Source organism: Anabas testudineus, chromosome 7 (assembly GCF_900324465.2).
Source record: "Anabas testudineus chromosome 7, fAnaTes1.2, whole genome shotgun sequence".
In the NCBI taxonomy this organism is placed as follows: domain Eukaryota; kingdom Metazoa; phylum Chordata; class Actinopteri; order Anabantiformes; family Anabantidae; genus Anabas; species Anabas testudineus.
The window spans coordinates 20,807,524-20,831,457 of NC_046616.1; the positions used below are offsets into that span (position 1 = coordinate 20,807,524).

The 23,934-nt window shown below is 40.8% G+C and overlaps 1 protein-coding gene and 1 long non-coding RNA gene across 2 annotated transcripts; both read right to left on the bottom strand.

Annotated features, from left to right (window-relative positions):
* Window positions 1-335: 335 nt before the first annotated feature.
* On the bottom strand, window positions 336-3,972 carry LOC113166836 (transmembrane and death domain protein 1-like). The gene is made up of 5 exons (XM_026367011.1): window positions 3,080-3,972; window positions 2,528-2,719; window positions 2,138-2,257; window positions 1,153-1,305; window positions 336-679 (listed from the first exon to the last, which is right to left on the bottom strand). Exons 1-5 carry the CDS (start codon window positions 3,147-3,149, stop codon window positions 405-407), a joined length of 810 nt encoding a protein of 269 aa, XP_026222796.1. The 5' UTR covers window positions 3,150-3,972; the 3' UTR covers window positions 336-404.
* Window positions 3,973-5,314: 1,342 nt separating this feature from the next.
* On the bottom strand, window positions 5,315-6,660 carry LOC113166837. Its single transcript, XR_003299242.1, has 2 exons — window positions 6,570-6,660; window positions 5,315-6,215 (listed from the first exon to the last, which is right to left on the bottom strand). It is a non-coding gene; the product is annotated as an uncharacterized LOC113166837 (long non-coding RNA).
* Window positions 6,661-23,934: the final 17,274 nt, after the last annotated feature.

A 23,934-nucleotide genomic window follows, 5' to 3' on the forward strand; every position in this document is an offset into this window, starting at 1 on the left:
CCGTCACTTGGAGGGGAAATGGAAAGTGGCATCACTATCACAGTAACACCGGAACAACCTTTGGTGTGAGGGCTGGGTTCCAGCGCATCTGTCACGACTAGGCATCTACCCACTGGCAGGACAATAGTGCTTACCAGTCTGAAGCCCCCACGGCATGGAAAACGCCTTTATCTAAAACGGCATTATTCTTGTCTGATTTGTCATAATTGGAAGTGGTGGCAGTTTGTGGTCAATTTCAGCACAAGATTGGAAGATTTAGGCATTTTACATCTTTCACAAAAGAAGATGCATCTGAAAAATAAAGAGAAAGAAAATAAAGGAACAATTTTGTCTTTATTTCTGCATGCATGTATGCTGCTCGTCGTGTATTAGGTCATGCTAGAGCTGCTAAACTGCTAAACCAACTACCCAGAAGCTACATCTTCCAACATCATATCTCCAACCATGAGGTTGTGGCTTGATGAACTGATGGTGACCCCGAGGTGATGGCTCTGCTGGCCTCTGCGGGAGATGCGGATGGCGAGGAGGAGGATAAAGACGCCTGCGAGCAAGGTGCCTCCGAAGCCCACCAGGATGCCATACAAGAGCGGCAGGGCTACATCCAAAGGCCCCTTTTGGTACAGGGGTACAGGTGCACGCTCCACAATCAAGTCTAGGTCACGCCACGTGAGATCCCTGACTACCACACAAACAAACACACACACACACACATCAAAACACAGTTAACCTCTCAAAAGACTGTGGGAGCATCTTTGTCAAGTTGTAACTTGAATGAAGCACCGTGGAGACAAAAAAACCCCAAAAAACAAAAAAAGAAATGGACAGGTGATAATTACATTTTTGAGTTTCTAGGGTGTCTTGGGAAATAAGCTGCATAGAGTGAGAATGTTGATACTGAGAAGTAATGAGTTGGAAGCACGCCCACGGCCACCAAATCTAATCCGGCATCTCATCTAAACACTTAATAGATTCAGTGTTCAGTGAAACATTATATCATTTGTCATTCAGACAGTCTCCAGAGGGATAACCCAAAAATCTCCTCTTGACATCGAGAGACCAAGATATTTGGGCTTAGACGAGGCCACACAGATTAAGACTGGCTTGTCGATCACTCTTTCTGTTTTGTAACATATCAAACTAATGCCATCATACCTCTCCTTTTCCTGGCCCTCTGGTTTAGATGCTGGTGGTCTTTTGCATTTGATGGGACTGATGGGAGTTTTAAAGAGCTTGCGTATTTGTGATAATCTTCAACGTAGCGTTTCAGACTCAAGGCTTTGTCCTGGTTGATATTCTTCCCCACTTCTGTGAAAACACATGCACAGAACCAGACTAAAAATATCTTCTGGCACACACAACAAATGCTCACAGGGTAGATGCGTCTTCTAAAAGGTTGTGAGTTTGTATTTAATTGTTGTTTCCTTGCCCCAAACATAATTAGTTCTGGCAGGAGAGCTACTGCCGTCCTCCAGAAGAGAACAAAATGAACCACTCAAGTTTCTACGTATGACTAGACCGCTTCAGAATGGCAATCAAGTGTATGATAATTGTTGCATTCTGCATCCCCCCCTTCAAACGTCTTATAACTCATCTCTTCCCATCCTCTCCTTGTCTTTTTTCCCCTCCAAAGCTACTAATGAAAGGAGCAGATGGTTTGTTCTGTGGCTGGTGTCAGCTCCACTGAGTCCTCTGTCAGATCATTTACACCTCCTTCTATCCAACGCCACTCGGCTGTGGAGTTGTGTGCACACTGGACTGCAACACATGCCAGAGACTGGCAGTGTGCAAAATATGCCACTTTTGAGGTTCCAATTAAAATGAATCTCGAAGTAATGAAGCAATTATGCGCTGTTGTTAAAGTCTTGAGGAGGCCTTCTTGACCGAAATAAACCAATTTTCAAAATACACTGCCATGTGCCCAAATGAGGCTTTGTTCTAATTTCCTTTTGTCAGGGGACATGCTGTGATGTCTGCTCAGGAGATTTGCTTCTACCAACAACACTGGTCTGGACATAAAAAGTTTAATTTGAAACCCATTACATTAGCGGCACCGCACAAAATGATTCTTTTTAAAAGGAAATGATTTCGTCCCGCAGGACACTGGTGTTTTTTCGTTCTGTCTCCGTTTGTTTCTCACCAATCGCAATGTCAGTTCTGCCGATGTGCTGCAAGGCGCGAGAAAGCCTGTCGTAGTAGGTCTGCTCCCCGTACTTCAGCAGCCAGTCTGTCAGGGCTGTTTGGCACTGAGCTGCACTATCTGGTAAACAGAAAACATATGGCCCTCAGACACACAGGTCTCTGACTGTCAGCCTGCTGCCAGAAACACCCCCAAGCTGAGCTGGACGTGTGAGAAACAGACAAGGTCTCAGGTTGGACTCTCTTACTTCCTACTTCATTACAGCTCATTGTGTGCTTGTTCTGTCTCTACAAACTCTTCCTTCTGATTTGGCCTTTTGCTGCACATGTGTGACATCTAAGATTTCTGCAGCCTAATGTGCTAAAGGTCTCAGGTGAGATGTGCACTAACCCCCAGCAGAAGGGATTTCTCTTTTGGCTCGAGGCTTGAGGTCTAGTTGATTATTTTCTGCTGAGAGCCGCTCCAGTTGCTGGAAGATGTTCTCCTCTGGGTGAGAGAGAGCGAACAGGAGGTCCTCGCACTCCTTAGACGTCAGCAGCTCCACTAAACGCTCCAGCTGATGGACACTGATGTCTTCTGCCACTAAACACACACACAACACAAACTAATTAGGAGCGTGTACACACTCCTGGAGCAACGGGAACAACACCGGTTTAGTCAGCAGCGGATACGAGCTTGTATTCAACAGTCAACATGAAGGCATGACTGTAAAGAGCACTGTGAATTCCAGTTAATGAAGCATGGAGCTGACACTACACAACGTTTCTGCAGCATGGCTGTGCTCTCAATTAAGTGCCTGTGTGGTGTGAAACTGTCGTACTGCCCTCTTCAGCTGCAGAGGAACTGAATAACCAACGGAGAGAAGATCAATCAGCAAAGTCCGGCTCACTGCTGTTTTTTTTTGTCTTGTGATGGACGTGCTGTGGGACCATGTGCTCTCACCTGTGTCCTCCTGGAGCGCTGAACTCAGAAGCAGGAGCACGAAGAAGAGACAGAGTTCCCAGACTTTCATGTTAGAGGAAGCGACGTTAGCACAGAGTCAGTTAATGTTAATGCTGCTAAAATTAAAGGTGTTTGTTTTCAAAACTTCCACATGATCTAGAATTAGTTCATTAGTAAACAGAGCCATGATCCAATCACGTCACAGATGATATTCATGTAAATAAGATCTTTATCTTTTATGAGTGCACTGGAGGGTTAATGCTTTTTATTGTTTGTGTGAGAACTTTTTGTGAAGTATCTATGGATTCGGGGTTGTTCATGCAACAGGTAGCCTGCTATTAGCTATTAGCCCTGCTAAAGGCCTGTTCCCAGGAGAGAGTCCACCAGAACCGGAGTAAAGAACCGGAAGAAACTGACACAATCTCTTTCCATTAAAATGAACAAGTCACCGTATTGATTAAGGACCAGCCTGGGACATGGCTCAGTGAACTCGGCCCCAGTCCACCTGGATAGTTCCCAGCTGGTGAAGGCACACGGGCAAACAAGGCTCCTCCACCTGTGCTGTGTGGAGCAACGCTGATGCGGACCCTTTGTTTCTGCTGTAATCAGATTTTGGCCTCTGTTGCAGCCATCAAACTCAAGTGACTCGGATAATTGCAGTCTGTTTTGCATGATTGCAGAGATTAAGAAACGTATCAATTTGGTGTTGCTGCTCATCATGGAGTAACAGACATTGTTATTATCTACTGTTATCTACTCACCTTCCTAATTGGGTTTCATGATTTTTATTATGTATTTTTGTATCATGTTCTAGATTCGTTCTTTTTTTCATTGTTGATTTGATATTTATTACTGCTAGGGCACCTGAATTTCCTTTTTGCAGGACTAGTAAAGCATCACCTTACCTTATAGTTAAGGAAAACTTGAACTCCAATCTCCTAAAGGTCTTCAACAAGACAGCGATCCCAGCTACAAGAGTAAGTCGACCTCTGAAGAAGGAAAGTTAAAGTTCTTGAGTGACCTAATCAAAGTCCAGACCTGATTTGCTTTGTGTCTTCAATTAGATTTTGATTGAATATCTGAAACTATTTAGTATGAGATTTACAGAAAGAGAAGAAGTCAGGATAGGGGTCAAATGTTCTTTCACAGCACTGCGAATATTTTGTATATTTACAATTATATAAAGTGATCAAAAACAATAAATCCTCACATAGCAGCACATAAACCTCATGCTAATATTCAGAACTGAACACTAAAGCTGTTCTATCGATACGTGTGATAGTTTTAGGTAATACTGTGTTTAGTATCTCGAGTTGCCCACTGTTTCGACTCCAAACTGTTTTTGTGTTGACTGAGAGACTAACGTTGCTTGAAGCAATACACTGAAAAGTCTGACACTCTTAAGCTGCTAAAATACATTTAGTGGCCAGTGGGGGAAAAATCCATTCCATGTCATCGAGACCAGGAGGGTGCATTTGTATTTATATGAGTTTGCCCACATGCATAACCATGGGCCCACAATATGCTGCGTTCCTCTGTTGCATTGTAATTATTTCACATCGGAAAAAGTCTCCAGAGGGGATCGATTGTTAGAAACCAAAAACCAAAAACAGGCCCCAGCAGTGAAGGGGCATGCTCACAAACCTCCAGACGCAATGCTATGTTTTATTTAAAATTCTATTGAACTTAAAAGCTTTACTCAGACCAGGTCTGACTGAAAACCCCTGCAGTTACAGACTTTGAGCTTGACAAAAAACTACAAAGCCTAGCCTGCATATTGAATTGTTATTACTGGATTGCAAAGAAGGTAATGCAAGTATAGTGGAGTATAAAGTGAAATAGTTGCACTGAGGTATGGAAAGAAAAGACAAAACAGAAAAGACGATAAAGTGTGTATGTCTTTTTTGTGTACTTTGATGTGCACTGCTGAAGAGGAGTGTGCTGGGAGTAGTTGAGATGCATCTCTCTAGCAGGGAGAAACATGTTTAATGACATTATTGTGTGGGCTACAGTGAGGGCATGTTTTAAATTGTTAATAAGCTACATTTGCCAAACAGTAAAGGTTTGTTTGTGTGGGCTGATTCTCAAATTCTCCATGCTGGCTAATAAAAAAAAAAAAAAAAAAAAAAAATCATGCTCTGGGGCTGAGATCCACAGAAACCTGGGTGTGGGTGGTATAATGGCTCTGTAATGATTGGAGATGGTGCACTTGTAGAAAAAAAAGAACCACTGGGATACAAGGTCAGGAGATTTATTCACATTACCTAGTCACTCAGCACTGTATCATATTGATGTAATTGCATGCATATTATATTTTGTTTTGTATGTTACATGAGAAATGGGTACACTGTACATTACCGTGTAGCACACAAACAAGACTTCACATAGTTTGCGTCATTCAAAATGAAATCTGAAGTATAGAACAGTTGGACAATGAATGCCTTCTGGTATTGTGACTGATTGTGAAGCTTGTGAAGCTTGTGAAGCCGTGTCTCCATGTCTCTTACACTTCACACCACTGAAATCTGGTTAAATACCCATACAGACTCCGGTGGAATGAAGGATAGAACACATGGAATAATCTTGCAGAAACTGTCTGAAATTAAAAACACAGGTGTACATTGTAAGAAAAATAGCCCTTAGATTCAGATTTGTCTCTGATACATCACCGTTTTCCCAGAGTGACTCACCACACTGAGAGTGTTTGTGGAGTTTTTTGACTGCTAAGTTGCATGAAGGAAAAGCCTTAAACTTTACTTTCAATGCTTAGCTCCAGGATGGAGACTGACCCTGGCATCTGGTGCGGAGCAGACAAATGGGACTGTATGATTTATGAGGAAGCCTCCGAGGTTGAGGGGGTGGCTGTGAGTGCAGCAGGAATTGGATGCCGACCTCTCCCTTTTTCTTGAGTTTAAGTTTAAGCCTGAACCTGAGCGAGACCAGGCCTGCCCTGGTGCTTGGCCTCAGGCTTTCAGGCTGCTGTTGACATCCTGGACTCTGGCACGTTATCACAGGCCTGAGCTGAATGACTGTTTAGTCATCAGTGATGCAACCCCACCACGGCACTCCTCGGGCCCACGGTTGCCACCAGACGCCACGGTCAGCCGTGCTATCTGTCTGCCTCAGAGTCCCGCTTCTGGGGAAACACAATACCAACTCAACTCTTTGCTCACTGCACACACCTGGAACCTTCTGATAGTCATACCTCTTCCTCTTTTAGGCTTTTAGACTCACACACATTTAGCCTTTTTCACACAGCTGCTATCCTCCTACGCCTGGTCCTGGTGAATCTTACTACAAATGCTGCTTCCAGGCAGACGAGTTCTCCAGGTGATCTTATCATTTTAATAAATTGACTGCAAGTACTTTTGAAACAAACTATTGCTTATAGCTCCAGACAAATCATTCTGAGGTATTTTAAAGATTAGAATTTTATGCTTTTTTTCGTGCATAAACGATTGCTACCCCTGGCTTAAAATGCATTACTCACCTTATCAGCTCATTTAGTTCCCCAGTGACTCTGTGAGTGAGATACAAATCAAACAATGAAAATGCTCTAAGCAGTCTTCACAAGGTGTCATCTGTCTCCTCTCTGACTTTTCTCTACCTGATACAGGTACTGGTGTTTTAGAGGTCTGCGCTGACCAATCAGACACAAGCACCTGAGCGGGACCACCCCTTTTTTCAGTCATTAAAAGTTGCCACACCCGGGCATGTGGCATGTTTTTCTCAGTTACTACAAAGTAAACTCCTAAAAGTGTTGTGTGATGTTACAACAATATTGCTAATTTAAAGGAGCAAATCTTTTTAAATCTTTTGTAAACACAACAACTTTTGTCAGAGGAAGGCGGAAAACTAACAAATATAATAAAGGCGTTTTGTGTAATATCCATCTAATGAGAGGCTCCTGTTCATTATTTGATGAGCCGCTGCTGTAATAAACTACATTCTTCATTAGACCAGAGTATCTGGTAGAGTAGCATTTCAGAAGCCCCTCAGACCATTTCCATAAAAACATTGCCACTATTTGCAAGTGTGGCAAGAAAAAAAAACAACTTCTTGGCAGTTACTGAAATACAAACACTATTATATTTATTATAATCCATATGGTGAGCAACATCACAATCGGTGCAGTTCACTGAATCATCAGGCGCATTATAGTCAGTGTATTTCGTTTTCTGGCAGACATACACCCCATGCATCTCTTAGCAACAAACTTCTTAGCTTCATGTATACATGTCGCTTTCAGCCTTTAAATGAAAAACGGGGCGACACCCGACATCCCTCACCATGAAAGCACTGAAAGGAGGACTTTTTGAAACACATTCCTTTCCCCTCACAATGGCAGGGTTGGGTGGGGGGTTGGTGAGGAGGAGGACCAACGTTGACACATTCCTGAGGTGGAGGGCTGCATCGAGCCCCCACCTGACAAGATATTTCTCTGGAGAGCACATTCGTTTGAGCCCAATCTTCTTTATATGTGATTTTATTGACAAAGACACCAATATCTTTGAGTTATGAGCTGTTGTTCTCCAGAGACAGACGATGCTCTACCTCTGTGTTCTGTGTGGGCCACATAGTTGTGGACAGTGTGACTTGTTCAGTGTAATCTTGTGGACCACTGGAAGGTGACAGCTGAAAAACGAGCCTCTAAAAACACGGTGCTCCGAGGCAGCCCAGTGTCTGGCTTACTAACCACAGTGAGACGGACTCCCTTTTTTTTTTTTTTTAGCTCCACTGCCTGCGTTGCCTCTCCCTGTGCGCTAATAGTCCTCAGTTGGAAATGTTTATGCAAATTAATACAGGAATTTCTTTTCCTTTCACAGTTAGAATTTACTATAATGACGGCATGAATCAGTATGCATCAAACTACTCAGCTGATATCTCCTCGAAGCCTCTGACACGTTTGTTCTGTTTTTGGGAGCTGCCTCAGATGGGATCAAACAGCCTGTGTTAAACGGCAGCTCCCATCCATAAAAAGCATTGTTTAGAATCGTTTTTTTATTGATATAGATAACTATGAAGCATCGGATGCTAACAATCACTCTGTAACGTGCATTTTCGCCTCTTTAACAAGCTCCATGAGTAGATTTGATTGCTGCTGGTTTATGACTATGCTTCTGATCTGTCTTACATAATTTCACGTTTACATGTTTTATACACTTAAAATCCAACAGGGTGGCTGGAACACAATCTCTTGAATGTTATCAAGGCCAGCAGAGTGCATTTTTCTAAATTAAACAACTAACATGAGAAGAAGTTCCTCTTTATGAGCCTAAACTTTGAGCTATTCTCATCCGAGTGGGAGGTGTACCTCTAAGCTGACGGGTTGGTCGACAGTGCGTTCAGTCCTGAGCTTTCGAAAAACCCGCACCTTTATGTTTTGCTGGCATGTGACATGCAAGGTTACTGGTAAAAATCCCACTCATTCAGAGATGTTTTGGGGTGAGCACTGATCCTCAAACAGAGAGATCTGCTGAATGAAGAGGTGCTGTATTTCACGGCCACACTCCCTGAGGGCCCAGTGAACGCTCCGTTGAAACACGTCACTGAGAGGAATGTTAGTTTCAACACGATATTCAGATGTGTAGAAATCTTTCTATGATGGCACATGTTTATATGCTATGTGTGTAAAGAGTCTTTTCTCTGCTGCTCCACACATGACAAATGATTCTGTATTGTTGTATGATTGTAGGAGAGATCTAAGCAGGCGTAATTATCTTTAAATTTAAATGAGTCAATTCTACAGACCACACAACATCTGGGAAGCAGCACTGTACAATATTTAGCGTAACGCAGGAAATTAATCACTGCTATTAATTTAATTATCACGTAAATGTGGTTAACAAGATCACAAAGTACATTTCAAAATAAAAGAGCTACAACGTACTATAGAGTTAGAATTATATAGTATAAAAGCATATACTTTCACTGTAAATACATTTCACAAATGAGACACATAATGTGAATCATAACCAGCACGAATGGAAAAATGTTTAGAAGATGTTGGAGGGTGACATTGCTGCAGACATTTGCATCATTTGCATCTACATTAAAATGTAAATTCTATGTTGGACTTCAACATAAATTCAGCGGTTTGTTCACTAATGACTAACCTAAATGTTACAAATCACAGCTCACAGATGCTTATTGTTTATTCATGTGCATAGGTTGAAACATGCAGCATAATGAACCCACTTTATGTGCCATCATCACTTTACATTGCATGCTCTGCAATGCTCTGAATGTTTTTTTCCCGTGAAGCAAGATGAGATGTACCTCAGAAGAAATGCACATAATAATCCTACCTCAGAGTAATGAAACAAAAGCTCTTTTCATATTGTAATGAAGACATTTCTTTTGACATTTATTACAATTTCAATGTTTTCGAGTGAGATTCCTGGGCGTCGGCTGTGTCTGGAGGCTCTACAGCCGAGGGCCGCTCAGGGGCTGTCTCTACACCTTGATAGTCCCCTCATCTTTCTCTGTCTCTTCCTCTCTGGTTCCTCATTGGCTGATTGTGTTCTGACTTGCCTGGGCAGGAATGCGCCTACCTTCTTTAACGCACTTTTGTGTTCAAGAAAATTGACAATGAGGAGTGCCATCACTTTGCAGTATAAATATTTCATTCCCCATTTGGATGCAGATTTGAGATCTCACACCTAGAATACAAATGGGCTGTCTTGTCCCTTGGAAAATAACGGAGGCCCCGTGTGAATATGATTTGTGTGAGCGCTGTACAAATATGATGCAGCGTGATTAGGTCTTATTGAGAATCACTGCCACAGTAAAAAAACAAAAACTAAATAAGAAACAATAAAGTCTGAGTCATAATCAAATTCCAAGATTTCAACTATTGACCAACAGATTGGCTTTTTTAAATATCACTCTATTGCTAATAATGACATAATTTTCACTGAAGTTTTACTCATATTGTAAATCAATGTGTATTTTCAGCATTCAGATGATGTAAACTAAGTTTATATAAGTTCCATCTCAACCAGATAAACATAAAAATGCTGCTTACACAGTAATGCATCAGTGATAATATTATATATAATATATATAATATAACAGTCTAATAGGGTTGAGTCAAAAGAAACATTTTACATTTTATTCAGTGTCAACTTAGTAAATATTTTTCTTTTTGTCTAATTTAATATTTGAAACAAGTTGGTTTCAAATAAGACTTAAATTTTGAGAGAATTTGAATGTGACTGATGAAGACTGCATATAGTGCATGCAATTTAATCCCCTCTGTGTTCTCAGTTATTTTTCTTTGTTTAATTAACAACATTATCTGGAAATTTCTTCCACCGTTATTTCTTAATAAAGTCAGTTTTGAGATGTGCAGTGTGACATACAATGCAGAATCGAACGTGGATGCTAGAAAACTTTCTTGCTTGCTCATTTGCCATGTCAGTTCTTTCCATCGATGCCATCTTGTCCATAGCTTCCACTAACTTCAGTGCAAACTGGTTGACATCAGGCCTCAATGCTTCATATGGGGTACAGTCCGGACTTGGTCCAGTCGCCATAAGTCAGCTTCCAGATCACCTCACCTGGACTGAGAATCTTCACTTGACATTTTGACTCTTGATGCTGAGCTGGTAGATTACAGTGGGGTTTGGTTCATTTTACCTGAAGACGCCTACCTGCTGTGGCCAGAAACAACCTAAACAGTTCAAATGGAGCTCTCAGAGCAACATGTTGAAAGTTGCTTTCTAAAATTAATGTCCTAGGGCAGGGGGGGTGCTGTGTAATTCTCCCATTAATGTGTGAGACAGGGGGTCTGTCAGTACCCTGTATTTATGTACTTCTCTCACTGACATGGTGTAATGGAACGCGCAGTAATAACAGTAGAGGGACGGCAGCGCAGCGGGACTCATTGCAAAAGCTCAGTTTTGCTGCTGCATTGTGCCTTATCTGAATATTACTGGAGCATGAATGGCTAGTCGGTGCCATCACTGCAGCGTGCACCACAGCAACCGGATCAGTTCTTTCCTATGTCCAAACCAATAAGAAAACCCATCACTTCTGTTGCCATGGGGATTTACAACATTAAGTCATAATAAGAGACATTGTTTCATTGTGTTTGGCTGCATTCATAGTCGCATTTTGCACAATTTGCAACATTTTCTCTGCCAAATGTGTTTTCTTTCAGTGAAACCACAAATACAAAAGCTCTCAAAACACTCCCCGTTTTTATAATGGTGCACTGCAGACTCATCAGTGAATGAGTCTGGGCTTGTTTTCAGTTCAGAATACCTGTCTGGTTTTTCACTAAGCCTCTACTTCTATAGAAACTGGGGACATTCCAGCTGGCTGGAGGTGCTGATTAGTCCTGGTTTGTGTATGGGTCTTCTGTATCGTGGGAGGGGACTGGGGACATGTGTGGTTGAGAGGTCAACACTCATCTATTGACAAAGGTGAGACAAACATGACCAACCCCCCCGATTAGTTGGTGTATGAGTAACCTGGTCACACCTTAAAACAGACACAAATTCTGACAGCATCATTTCCAAATGATATGATAGTGATTAGGTCGAGGATTCAGGCTTCTTGTTTGGTTATTTTCTCACACGCACACGAGTGTGTGTGTGTGTTGTGTTCTCTATGAACTGTGGCTAAAATGAAAGAAAACATCTCACATTCATCTCCAGTTCCAGACCTGGATTTTCAACTCATACAGCAAAGCAAACGTTATACAAGCTGTATTTCCTGAATTCCTAGTTTTCACACACACGTGTGGAAACACAGATGGAATGATTTTTATCTGGTCCTGCTAACCTTAGTGGGGGAGGGTTTGGGTAGCTTAGCACAGAAAGTAGATGCATTGCTTAAGGAGACTGAAAGGGGTCACTGGGAGCCAATTTAGATTCATCAGCCTGTGAAGTCAAAAGTTAATCCACACACAAAACAAGCTGCAGAAAAAGTGAGCAAGGTGTGACAGGTTGCACACTGCGCCGATTTGTCTTTGTAAAGGTTATTTGGTCAAATTGTGCTGGCAAGAAGAAGAAGAAGAAAAAAAAAAAACGACACTATTATTCGACCACTGGCCTTCGGTGGAGTCATATTGGAGTGGAGCATTATTTTAAAAGGTGGTCTAATGTTAAGGCCTCTTCAATTATAGAAATTAAATTAAATTAATTAGAAGCACCTCTTAATATAGTTCAGCATTTCAGTATGACATTTTCACCACCCACTATAACCTTCATAAGTAGTAGTAGTAGTAGTAGACTGTTTCTGACTGTTTCAACAAAGACTGAGAAATCCTAACCTTGTTAAAGTAGAATTCATGGCAGAACTGCTGTATTAGATTGCATTACAGTGTACAGGTGTCCCTAATAAAGTGGTCAGTATTCTGATCTGTCTGGTCTTTAAGCAGAATATATTTGGTTTCTACCAGGTTTAAATGCACACGATGTACCGGTAGTTAGACAGACATAAAAATACCTTTGTGTTAAAGAGAATTAATGATCAGTGAAATTGTAGATGCAGTGGTAGCTATTCATTTCTTAATTGAATCAACACACACCGTCGCTGTGAAATGGGTAGGAGGTGTGACTGCAAAACCATACAAAACAACAATTTAGCAGCAAGATTTTTTTTTTTTTTTCATAACTGGCGTGACAGAACAGAAGCAGAGACAGTAAATTGTGCCAGACTGTTCTCAGACGCACAGTACAATCTCACCTGGAGGTATTTAAAGCTTCCCCATGAAGCAGCAGGGGAAGAAACCGAAAAGAGACAAAGTGTTACTCTGGGCTGATCATATAGGCGTAGATGTGAGAAGGCTAAAATTACAGTAACAGTAAGTATTGTCTCACCATATGCTTGACTTGTAATGATCTTCGCCAACAAGGTCGTGAAGCTGCTTTAATTAAATTAAATTAGATTAGACCAGTGCTGTTTTTAATAGCCCTTCACCTATTAGTGGTTATAAAATAACAATAAAGAAGAATGCTACAAACTTACGGTACCAGTAGAGCAGAAATTAATTCTACTTTACTGATTGTTTATAAGGGCGAGCCTCCCTCTAAATCCTTTAGAAGGGACTCGCTCTGCATTGCTGCCAGGCTGTTTAATGAGCCCTCAACACACACACCCTCACATTTAATATTAGAATTAAAATGAATAAAAGATTCATAAAAAACCTGCTCTGGTGTTGTGAAACAAACCGATGCCACCTTACAGAACGTGTTTTGGTAAAGATCAGTAGCAGCTATAAATCTTTCACAAATAGCCACGATTGTTGTTACTCCTAAGCTGAAAATCTTTTTAAGCACTGGTGGACCTGGACAGCTTTTGACAGACTGAAGCTTAAACCGGCCCTTATTGAGTTGTTTTTCTCAAAGTCTCCAAATTTCCTATCTATATAGAGTTGCAGGATTATCCAAGGCTAAGCCAGCAGGAACACATTAGTCGTGACACCAAGTTTTTACTGGCGAGCCAGTTAAGAGTCCGCTTCAGTCAGAAATGGATGCTCTGTCACTGTGGACTAGTCAAAGTTCTCGCCTCTGCTTGTTCCTTCTTTTGTCAACCTTATTTATTTAATGGCATAACATCACACTGACAGTGTCAGTATGATGTCATGCTGTTGAAACCCTTTTGTGTAATTTCATACAATATGAGATTTTTATGATAATTATTGACTTGTGTATGCCAGAGCTTTACCAAGACACAAGAAAAATAATAAAAGGTTAGACTTTCCCATCAAACCATACTGATGATGGTTTTAGTATGAACATTGTTATGAACATTAATAAATCTCTGAAATGAGAATGATGTAACAGTAATGTCATGAGTCTAGTTTAAGCTTTATTCGAACTTGTAGTCCACTTGCAACAAGAGGAACAAACCCATTTTCTTGTGCTGGAAGTGTGTGTGTGTGTGTGTGTGTGTGTGTGTGTGTGTTCGTATAATAATTTTGGCATAAAACTTACAAATATACTTGTTACATGTGTATTTTTTTTATTAAAGGTGCAGTATTTCACTTAGTCTTTGGTGGTCAAAGGTCTCACTTCAAGCTTACTGTGACCTTGTGTCCATCTTATGCTTGAAAGCACAACGTCTCAGGAACGCCTGAAGAGAATTTCACTGTATCTGGCCCAAACGTTTGCTTGGACTCCTATGGACGAACTGAGTAGGATATGAGCCTGGTCAGACGTGCATATAAACTTCCAACTAAACTGGTGGAGACATACAAAGGCACTTGTTTTTACATGTCATGGAAGATGTCATACAGAAGGAAAGGCATAGGTGTAAATAAGAAGAATAAAACTGTACAAACTGGTATTGTACACTGTGATAGCACGTTGGAAAATTTGAATGTAACCTTCAACACGTGTGGTTTACTCACTATAGTATGGCAAGCTAACATATCTGCTGCAATAGAGTATGTATGTGGCCACTCCCTCCAGGGGGATGGGTTAAATGCAGAGGACAAATAAAGGCTTTTTCTTCTACTGCAAATCTGGTTTATGATGATTTCCCTACAATCACTTGACTTGTATTACACATGCTTCCTCTTCTAACACTTCGTCAGTTTTGATAGTCCCACCTTCATCAGGGCAATGATCCAACATGAGGCTTTCCTCGTTCACATTTTGTCACTTGTTCATCGTGATAGAACAGACAGACAGACAGACAGACAGACAGTCAGATAGACATATGATCAGGTGGTAATAACGTGTTTGTTCCCATGACTAACAGGTGTAACGTTTGGTTCCCATGGCCAGAGGTGTGAACTGTAGTAAACGTGTGATAGGAGGTTTTCATTCAGAATTATTTCCTGTGAAAGTTTTGGTTCCTGTGAAGTGTATTGGGGGAGGGGTGTGTGTACGTGACAGGGACGCATTGCAGGTGTAGTATAGATGTCTGTGTGTGTATGCGCTGGTGTTTTTGAATTGCATTGGCCAAAAATCCACATTTGCTACGTTCATACTGCACAAAATGTGAATCAATTAGTAAAACATTTCCCATCACAGAGTGATGATCGTTTTATAGATGAGGATATTGATCAACTTTGAATCGTGACTTTTCGGACTTCTGTAAGGGTACCAAATCAACTCAAATAAAACATAACAAAAGCCATTTGCAACATCAATCCTGTCCTGAATGACAAACACAGACAGAGGGTGGCTGATATTTAGCCCAGAGACAATTCCTACATCATTCAATTTCTAGAAGTCATTGGCAAAAATTGAGAGTTTGTAATCTGGCATGGTTTATTTTCTAGCCTCTGCTTATCTGAATAGAACATGAGGAGCAGAATGAGTTTCTGACTTTTGAAAATAACAGCCACAGCCGCCGGCTTTACATATTTATTTGGTAGCAAAGGTTGAATAACGCAGCTGGGAAACTAAATTATGTATCAACATCTAATGCTGATTCCTCTTCATAGGACTAGCTCTCTAGATGAGGAGGAGGCAACAAGGATGGCACTTGTACAGCTCAGCAAGTGCCCATTTATCCCGCTCAAGTATGTGAAGCTAGAATAAATACTTCCTACTTTACATGTTGCTAAGAATGGTGGTCTGAGTTTGGGATGTGACTGAAAGCACTGCTATCTAATCTGTGATAAATATTCATCCCATGCCCCTTTTATATCCAATTGTTGTGGAGCCCAAAATGAATGGGAATTTGTCTGGTCAGATCCAAGATATGCTGTAGATTCATGACATTTGAATGTCTCCTGTGTGTGGAAGCTCGGTTATCGGGGAGGGTTTTGCATTCCATTGTGAAGTTCAGCAAGTTAAAAGTATACATCAAGCTGATGTTGGTCTTGAGGAATATTCCAACAATGAATTTATCTTACGGCTAGTTAAGCAGGTGATGGATGCGTTTTGTCTTTCTTAGGTTCTTTTCAAATCCCCACCCCCCTCTTCTTTTCCGCCATCTTTCAGGTGGGAATTTTCCAGACGTGTCTCTGTACATCTGTGGAATGCTGACAGGATGGAGCACGTCTCTCGTTCTTGCCCTATGTGCAGATAATGTTTGTGCAAATCTGCAGTTACATAATAAAGAGAACTGCAATGAGTTCCCATGAAGGGAACAAACCTATAAATCAGAACAAGCACTGAAAATGAGGGGCTGTACATTATTATTGATAAAATGCATCTTTCAATACTTTATTTCAGTAGAAGCTCTGGTTATTATAATTTATTGTGAATGGGAAGCAGGGCAATACAGAGAAGAGGAAGAAAAGTGCTGGGAAACTCTATTACTGAGCATTCAGCATTCGACAATATAATATGCTGCTGCACTGACTCCTCAGGTCTTCCAGCTGACACACACTTCATGCTATGCCAGCGTGAAAAGAAGAAAAAATTGGAGTTGCGCGTTGAGATTTTACCAAGACAAAGCTCTGGGTATGCTTTAGTCTGACTCACAAATGGTTTGCTTTCGCCTCCTCCTCCACCTTCATTCCTCACCACACTGAAGAATCCTACTGAGGTTACTGCAGGAATTCGACAGAATGGAGAATACCTTTATTTTCTCCCAAATGATGCTGACACAGGGCAACATGAGCTGCCGCTTTGTAAAGTTTCCTGTCCTCTGTGATCCGCTCTGGTTAAATCACTGGACCTGCCTGCCTGAGAAACCTGATCCAGTAGTGAGATTTTCTTTGAAACAGAAAGGTAATACAGTTTGCCTGCCTCAAGTGTAGATAGCGCTTCTTGACACTCGCTATTATGTGGGAGAACCATCAAAATGCATCAGTGCAACACATCTCCATGGAGGTAATGGGATCTGAGTCCCTGATAATGGTGTGCAATTTGAAACCTCATTTTGGCAGGGTAGTTAAGCTTTAACACCAACAGTGCTTGACCATTATCTGCCTTGATGCTGATAAAGATAAGAAGAGATCCCTGAATTAGCCAAACAGCTAAGTGCCAAAAAAAGGAGCGCATTGTCCTTTATTAGGAAAATTTACTTAGTAAAGAGACTTCCTGGTGTTTCCCAATTTAATCTACTGGAAAATGAAACAAAGCGAATTGCAGGACAATAACAATCTCATGAGTTACAGGGAGGTCATTAAGTATGTGTTTTGCCTGGTCAGCTGAGACCGAAAATACACATGTGCGCCATCTACTGAAGCAAAGAGGGAAAGTAGACAAATCTTAAACGCACTAGATGGGGAGGTCTAGAGGGGCCATTAGGTGCCACACAGAAAATATTAAAGCATCACAAAAGTATCGTTTTATAAAAGTTTGTAATAATAGTAAATCCTGCATTTAAAAGCAAACACTTCTGATGTGGCACCTAGGGGCCACTGCACCTTTTTCAGCATTCAGCTTTACAGTGTTCACATGTTTTTATGTGATGTTGCACTTAAGGGCCACCTAGAGGCACATGACTAAACCCCAGCACAATGTTTAAATGTCTGAAGACATTATTGAACTCATCTTTAGACTGAAAACAGTGATGAAAACATTAGATTATTAGCAGTCATCTTCTTACAAGTTACATTTAGTTAGAATGGACCTCTAAGCTCCTGTGAATATACTCTCCTATTCACTAGTTTCTTTTCCAGTTTTCTTTTTGAGTGCTTTTATTCTTGGAGTTGCATTTAGAAGTTCGTTTTTGTTCTGAGCACTTTGTGTTTCTACTTCATTTTAGTTTGGTTAAAAAAGCGAATACAAAGGTTAGAAAAGGAACCAAGAAAGAGCTGAAAGATCTCAAAAAAGAGATCGGAATATAAAAAATTAGAAGATAAAAGGATCACATTTAATAACAAAAATAGTAACTACTCTGTGTTTTGCTACACCTTTGCCACAGGACTCATCATCTGTGTGATAAAATATTGTGTATGAGAGAGTCGACCCTTAACTAGTCTTTCATCAGACTGCAAACTCCTGGAATAACAGCTTATTTCAATCCAGCGGAATTTGTCCTTCGAATCTGTCTAGTTTAATATGAGAATCAGTCTGTCTGACACATCGCTAGAACCTTTTTTTTTTTATATATTTCAGCATTACCATACAAATTCATGGTGTGACTGCAGTGTGTGCCTAGAGAAATGTGAAATGAGCACACTCCCCTTGTCCCTGTTCAGTGGCTTCCAAGAAATTTTTTTTTTCCTTTTTTTGACATCTAATTTTATTTTGCCTAATACGCACTTGACACCGAGTGTGAACGCAGTGTGAACCAGCCTTGTGATTTCACAAAAAACCTTGACAGAGGTCTCTTATTATTGTCATCGTAGTGGAGCGATTACAGCCTCTTAGGGAAAAATGACTCGAATAAACAATAAAGCATCAACTTGAACACAGTCAATATGACAATTTGAAATACATTATCTTTTGTATTTGTACTGGAAACTTGGTATGGATTTGTGGAGAAATGTACAGAAACTACAACGTCCATACCATTATGCAAGCAAATAGTTGTCAACAGATTAGCCATAGATTTTTTTCCTGACCCCAAACAGATCGAACAAGAGCATGCTGGAGGATGTCGACTGCAATCTACAAGCTATTTATTATTTGGTAATTATTTTCTGGCTGTGTACCAGGTGGATTAACTTTTGGACAGAAAGTTTTTCTTTTTATAAATCATGTTTTGGTGGTTATCTTGCAAATGAATGATGAATTCCTGAGGAGCAGACATTCATCTTCAAGGCAATGTCTAACTACACAATTCCAAACTATACACAGTATATATACAGAACTGTTCACCGACGATGAGGCTATTTTACCATCTGCCTGTCTCAGACAGAAGCCTATTCTCACTTGTATAATGTTTCTTTTGCTTTTTGAACTCAGATATGGATTTCTAGAGAAATGTGCAGAAACTAGATTTTTGTAACTTTTGAAAGTTACAAATGGTTTGTGCAATGTCTTTTCTCTATATGAGAGTAGGCGAGTCATGCAGAGGCATTTTCTGCAGCCGGGGGGAGACACATAAAAAAGAATGTCGGCAATATTATTTCTGAAACTCAGTTGACGTTATTGCAGTTTTATGTGTCATGGGAAATCATTGTGTCCTGGGCTGCAGCAAATGATTATTGAGAGCTAATAGTGTGCAATGTTTAATATAAAGGAAAGAACAGACAAAATCACTCATAGCACCTCAGGGAATAAATTAAGGTTGAGGGAGAGTGAGGGTATGAGGCATCTCTGTAGAAAGACAATCTTTATTACCACCTGCCTGGCTTTGTGTGGTGTCATTACCGGGACACAACAAATTTCATACTGTACAGCTGGTGGAGAACCCTATTCCCAGGCTCTGCTGGAATGAGCATTGTGTGCAGACTGCAGTATTTACTGGAGCCAATACATCCAGCAAATATTGACCTGTGAAATGTAGTGGGAAGCCATGGTGCCTGCAAACTCCTAAGGCAATCTGCAGCTTTACTTCAATTTCTTTTGCCATATGTTTGACTTAACAAGTCCACTGTCCTTTCATTATCCACCTCATGTTCTCAAGTGTACGAAGCCAAACACGGATAAATTTGCTGTCTGCAAACTAGATCATACATAATTTACTTCTTTAACTCGCTGGACTGGTGCAGCCCAGCGGACTGTGGTGTCAGGTCATTGAGTCTTCTCTGCAGCCTGGTCCCCAGGCAGGCAGAGGCAGCTTTCTCTCTCATTGACCTTCTGCAGGGCAGACTACCACTCATGTGTTGTGGAGAAAAGCAGTGTTGTCTCAGGAGGCCTGCCTGCGCCTGGGTGTGCTTATCAGCAAGTGGATGGGAGAAGCTATTTTCCCATATCCTTCAATGAAGGGCACCTGGAGAGGCTTCTGCACAGGTAGGACTCACTATAAAGGCTTGCTAACAGGCTACAGATGGAAAGTATACATTAAAATATGTGCAAAATGACCAAAAGGTCCACATTCGAACATGGGCAAGATGTGAGGATGCTAAGTGTTAATTGTCATCTGAACAAAGCAAGAAGGTTGATAATGGTATTCAATCAAAGCAAATCTGTCTTAGGTTCTTTCAAATGTTTAATTAGAAAGATTTATTTCTTGTTAGACTTGGGGACAACATATTAGTAATAATAGGAAAAATACAATATGTTAATATGCACTTGGCAGCTGGTTGTCATTTTTTCTAGCTCTAGATATTGACAGACAAGTTCTGAAAAATGCAGACTCTGTCAGTGTCACTGACAGAAATCTGACAAACTAATGGTCCCCCATGCTTATTTTTAAAATGGTAGATATGTTTTTTCTGTCATTCCTCTAATATTGAGCAACTTAACTTAATTTTGCTGTGTTGTCTTTGCCATTAAAACCAAATGATTCTTCTACTGCCCATGTGAACTTATACACATTGGACGTTCAATGGTGGGATGTAAACCTAAAGACACAGTATATGTAAATTAAAGTGCAGTTAACTTAGATGAATTACTCTCAACCTGATTTATTACTATTTAAAAAATATCTCCACATGGCAGGATTTAAGAATATTCTGAATTACAATAAAACTAAATTTCCATTTATGAGCTACTGTAAACAATAAGAATATTTTAGCTGGGTCTAAACCCTCTGGAGAAACGCCAGCAGGTGGGTAAGCTCAGACTCACAGAGGTCACAGGAGGAGGTGGAGGGTTGTAGCATATCGAAGAGCAGCATTCAACAACTTGCCGCTGGAGGGACGTTGATTGGTCACATAGTGTGACATGTGGCATTTGTGAGGGTGAAAAATAAAAAATGATAGAAAAGCTGGAACTTAACTATAAAACAAGATCAGAGCAGGAATAGAAGAGAAAAAAGATAAACTACCTTCATTGTTGAACATCTCATCTCATCTCATCACTCTGTTTGCTAGTGTAGAGTCAGTCTTACATTTCAAAACTAAATGAATCAATCATATTCACAAACATCATATTAAACCTACATCTGGGTTTTTTTGTTTTATGAATATGTGCCATTATTATCCACATTCATGCCTACACAATGACACATACTGTAGAATAGACCTATATAATAATACCTGTGTTACAATGTCTAACACGCTAAATATCATTTTATAACATTTCTGATTGTTTGCTCAAACCTTTTTTCATGCTGCATTCATGAATGTAAACTAATAATAATGTAGTGTAATAATATCTAGTAACTGAAAACATTTAGTTGAGTACATTTTAATCTTACTGTATGAATGGCATGAACATTTACTTCACAGTGAAGGTTTTTGCATCGATCAAAATACCAAATGTTTGAAACAAGTATTCATTAGTATTGCTATACTAATTATTGGTATAATTATTATACTAACTTCGTTTCAAACCACACAAAAATCGAGATAGTGAAGAAGACTGTGTCTGAGGACTTGGACACTGAATCAAAAATGCTTACTGTAGCTTTATCCAGTGACTTTTGGTCCACCGCAGGACTTGCCCTTTGCATCACCTCACAGTGCTGGAGGTCTCAGCAGAGCGGCAGTGGAGCGATTGGTGATTAAGTTGGAAGGTCAGGTGGAATTGATTCTTTTCCCTGCAGTACATCCTTGCAGCACTTAGACTGTGAGACGAGTGCCAATTTGTTTTGGGAGCATAGGATTATTTTGAAGATGCTCGCTCGCCTTCTTCCTTTCTTTTTCCCCATCCTCTCATGCGGTTTCATGTGCTCTGCTGTTCACCCTCTGGTGCTGCCCTGACAACTTCAGGCTGGAGGTCAGACAGTCAGTGGTCAGACACTGGAAGAACCAGGCAAGCCCTACAGAGATCGGCTTAATTGAGCTCAATTACTTCATGAAATGGCATACTCTAACCTGGAATGATCTCGTCTAATGATTCATTAGTGCATTAATCACCCATTAACTAATGGAAAATACCCTCTCTCTTTTAATAGCTGCTACCAACAAAACTCATTTGCCCTTGGTGTGTAAGTATGTGTTGGATAAGCTATTTGTGAGACTATATATTATGTTAAGACATTCAGTTGTTTATTAATTTGTCACTCAAAGGTTTCTCTTTATCTTTTTTTACTTCAACATGTGCGGTCTGTATGGTGGGAGAGCAAAGGCAGGCGTTGTGTACTCTATTTCATGTCATGTATACAATATCTGAGCAGCGCGCGCGCTTCAATCTGACAACTTGTTCTGTTGTCTTAATGCCTCATCAAGCAGTGACAGCAAGCTGTAATTGTGGACCGAGCTTCTTGTTTTGATAGAACTGACTGACACAAAGCTGACAGCACATTCAGCTGCCATCAGCTGTGATGACGCCACCGACGTTGCCTACATGTTGATTAGGGTGAACCGATTCAAAGACACCTGAAGTGTATCAAAGAAAACCACACAAAAATAGGGGAGTGCGGACATTTTTTTTTATGTTAAAGCAGCACTGTAAATATGTGGCAGACTGAAAACTAGAAAACACACACAGCGTTTCTTCAGGATTAATTTTAAGACTTTGAAATGTCCATGCGTTATTTACCTTTGTATCCCTGAGTGTATCTAATGTGTGAGAGAAGGAGAGATGAGGAGGTCCACTAGGACTGTGCATTTTTCTTTATTTAAAACAATTCATCCCCTATAGATGGCTGCACCGTATCTGCAAATCAGCCAGCTGTTCCCCCCACATTGTGGTTTGTGGATGGAGGCACTCTGACAGTGAAGAACGGGTGTAAAACATGCCGCTGCTGAGCGCCTCTCCACACGCCCCAAGGGAAATGCAGACACCGCACTCTCCCTCACCTTGCTTAGTTACATCCGTAGAATATATGAAACAGTGGAAGCAGTGTGGTTGCTGGGTGGTTGGCCTGCTTGGGTGGAGGGTTGGCACAGCAACAAATGCAATCATGATGCAGGTAGTGGCTGCTTGGAATGACAATGCTATTATAATGATTTTGAGGGAATGTCTTCATAAATGTCTGCTCTCTGGGGAGGCAGAGGGGAGATGCGGAGGCCATTGCATGGGTGGGCTGTTTTTTACCATGAATAAATTCATGTCCACTCCCGTGTGCTGCCGCAGCCTCTGTTTGCTCATTTCGTATGCAGCCGGTTTGGCGGCTTGTCCCAAGAGACGAAAGTTTGTAAACATGAATAATAATTAGGAACAGGTCGATGGGCAGGTAATCTGCATGTGGGTTCCAGAGGCGCAACAGCCCAGCGTTCAGCCATTTGGGTGGCCTTCCATTAGCATTTTGTCTGCACATACGCGCAGGTAACGTTTGATCTCTTATCAAGGCAAACAGAATAAATGTAGTTTCTGACTGCTTTTACAGGGGATCAGAAATAATAGAATTACAGGAATGAAAGCCAAATTTCTGGGCATTCTTGATTTTTTTTTAAGGGACTTTGTTAAACATTTCACTTAGTCACAGCACATACAGCTCAGCAAACTACACCCACACGAGTTTTAGGCCTGTTTGAGTTTAAATAGGAGACAAACAGTGAGTCTGTCTTATCAGAAGGATGCACATACACAGCAAGTTTATGCAGCACAGTTTGTGCAGTAACACTCTGTTTACCAGGCAACACAGCTCTGCCATTTGGTTCTAATTTTCAAATGTTGCCTCCGTGCTGAAAAGTTGCGAATTTTCTGTGCAGACTGACACACTCAGCAGGCTGGCGAGCATCTGCTAAATTAGAACTTGTGGGTTTTATAGATTTGATACAGAGCCTCTGGTGGCCCCAGGTTCCTTACTTGTTAATATAATGACAGGGTGCTAATGATTAATTAAGAGACTGATTTTCATAATTACTGTGGCAAGAGAGAGGTTTGACCTTGAAGTGACTTTGGAGCAGCAAGAGAAACAGAGGATTTTGCTATTCTGCAGCCATACCTTCTCCTGGCACTAACAAGCCCCTGACAGCAAACAAACCTTTGACAAGTCCCCCTCATCGCCCGTCCCCCTTTTATAGATAGTCTTAAGACTTTAATCCGGACCCA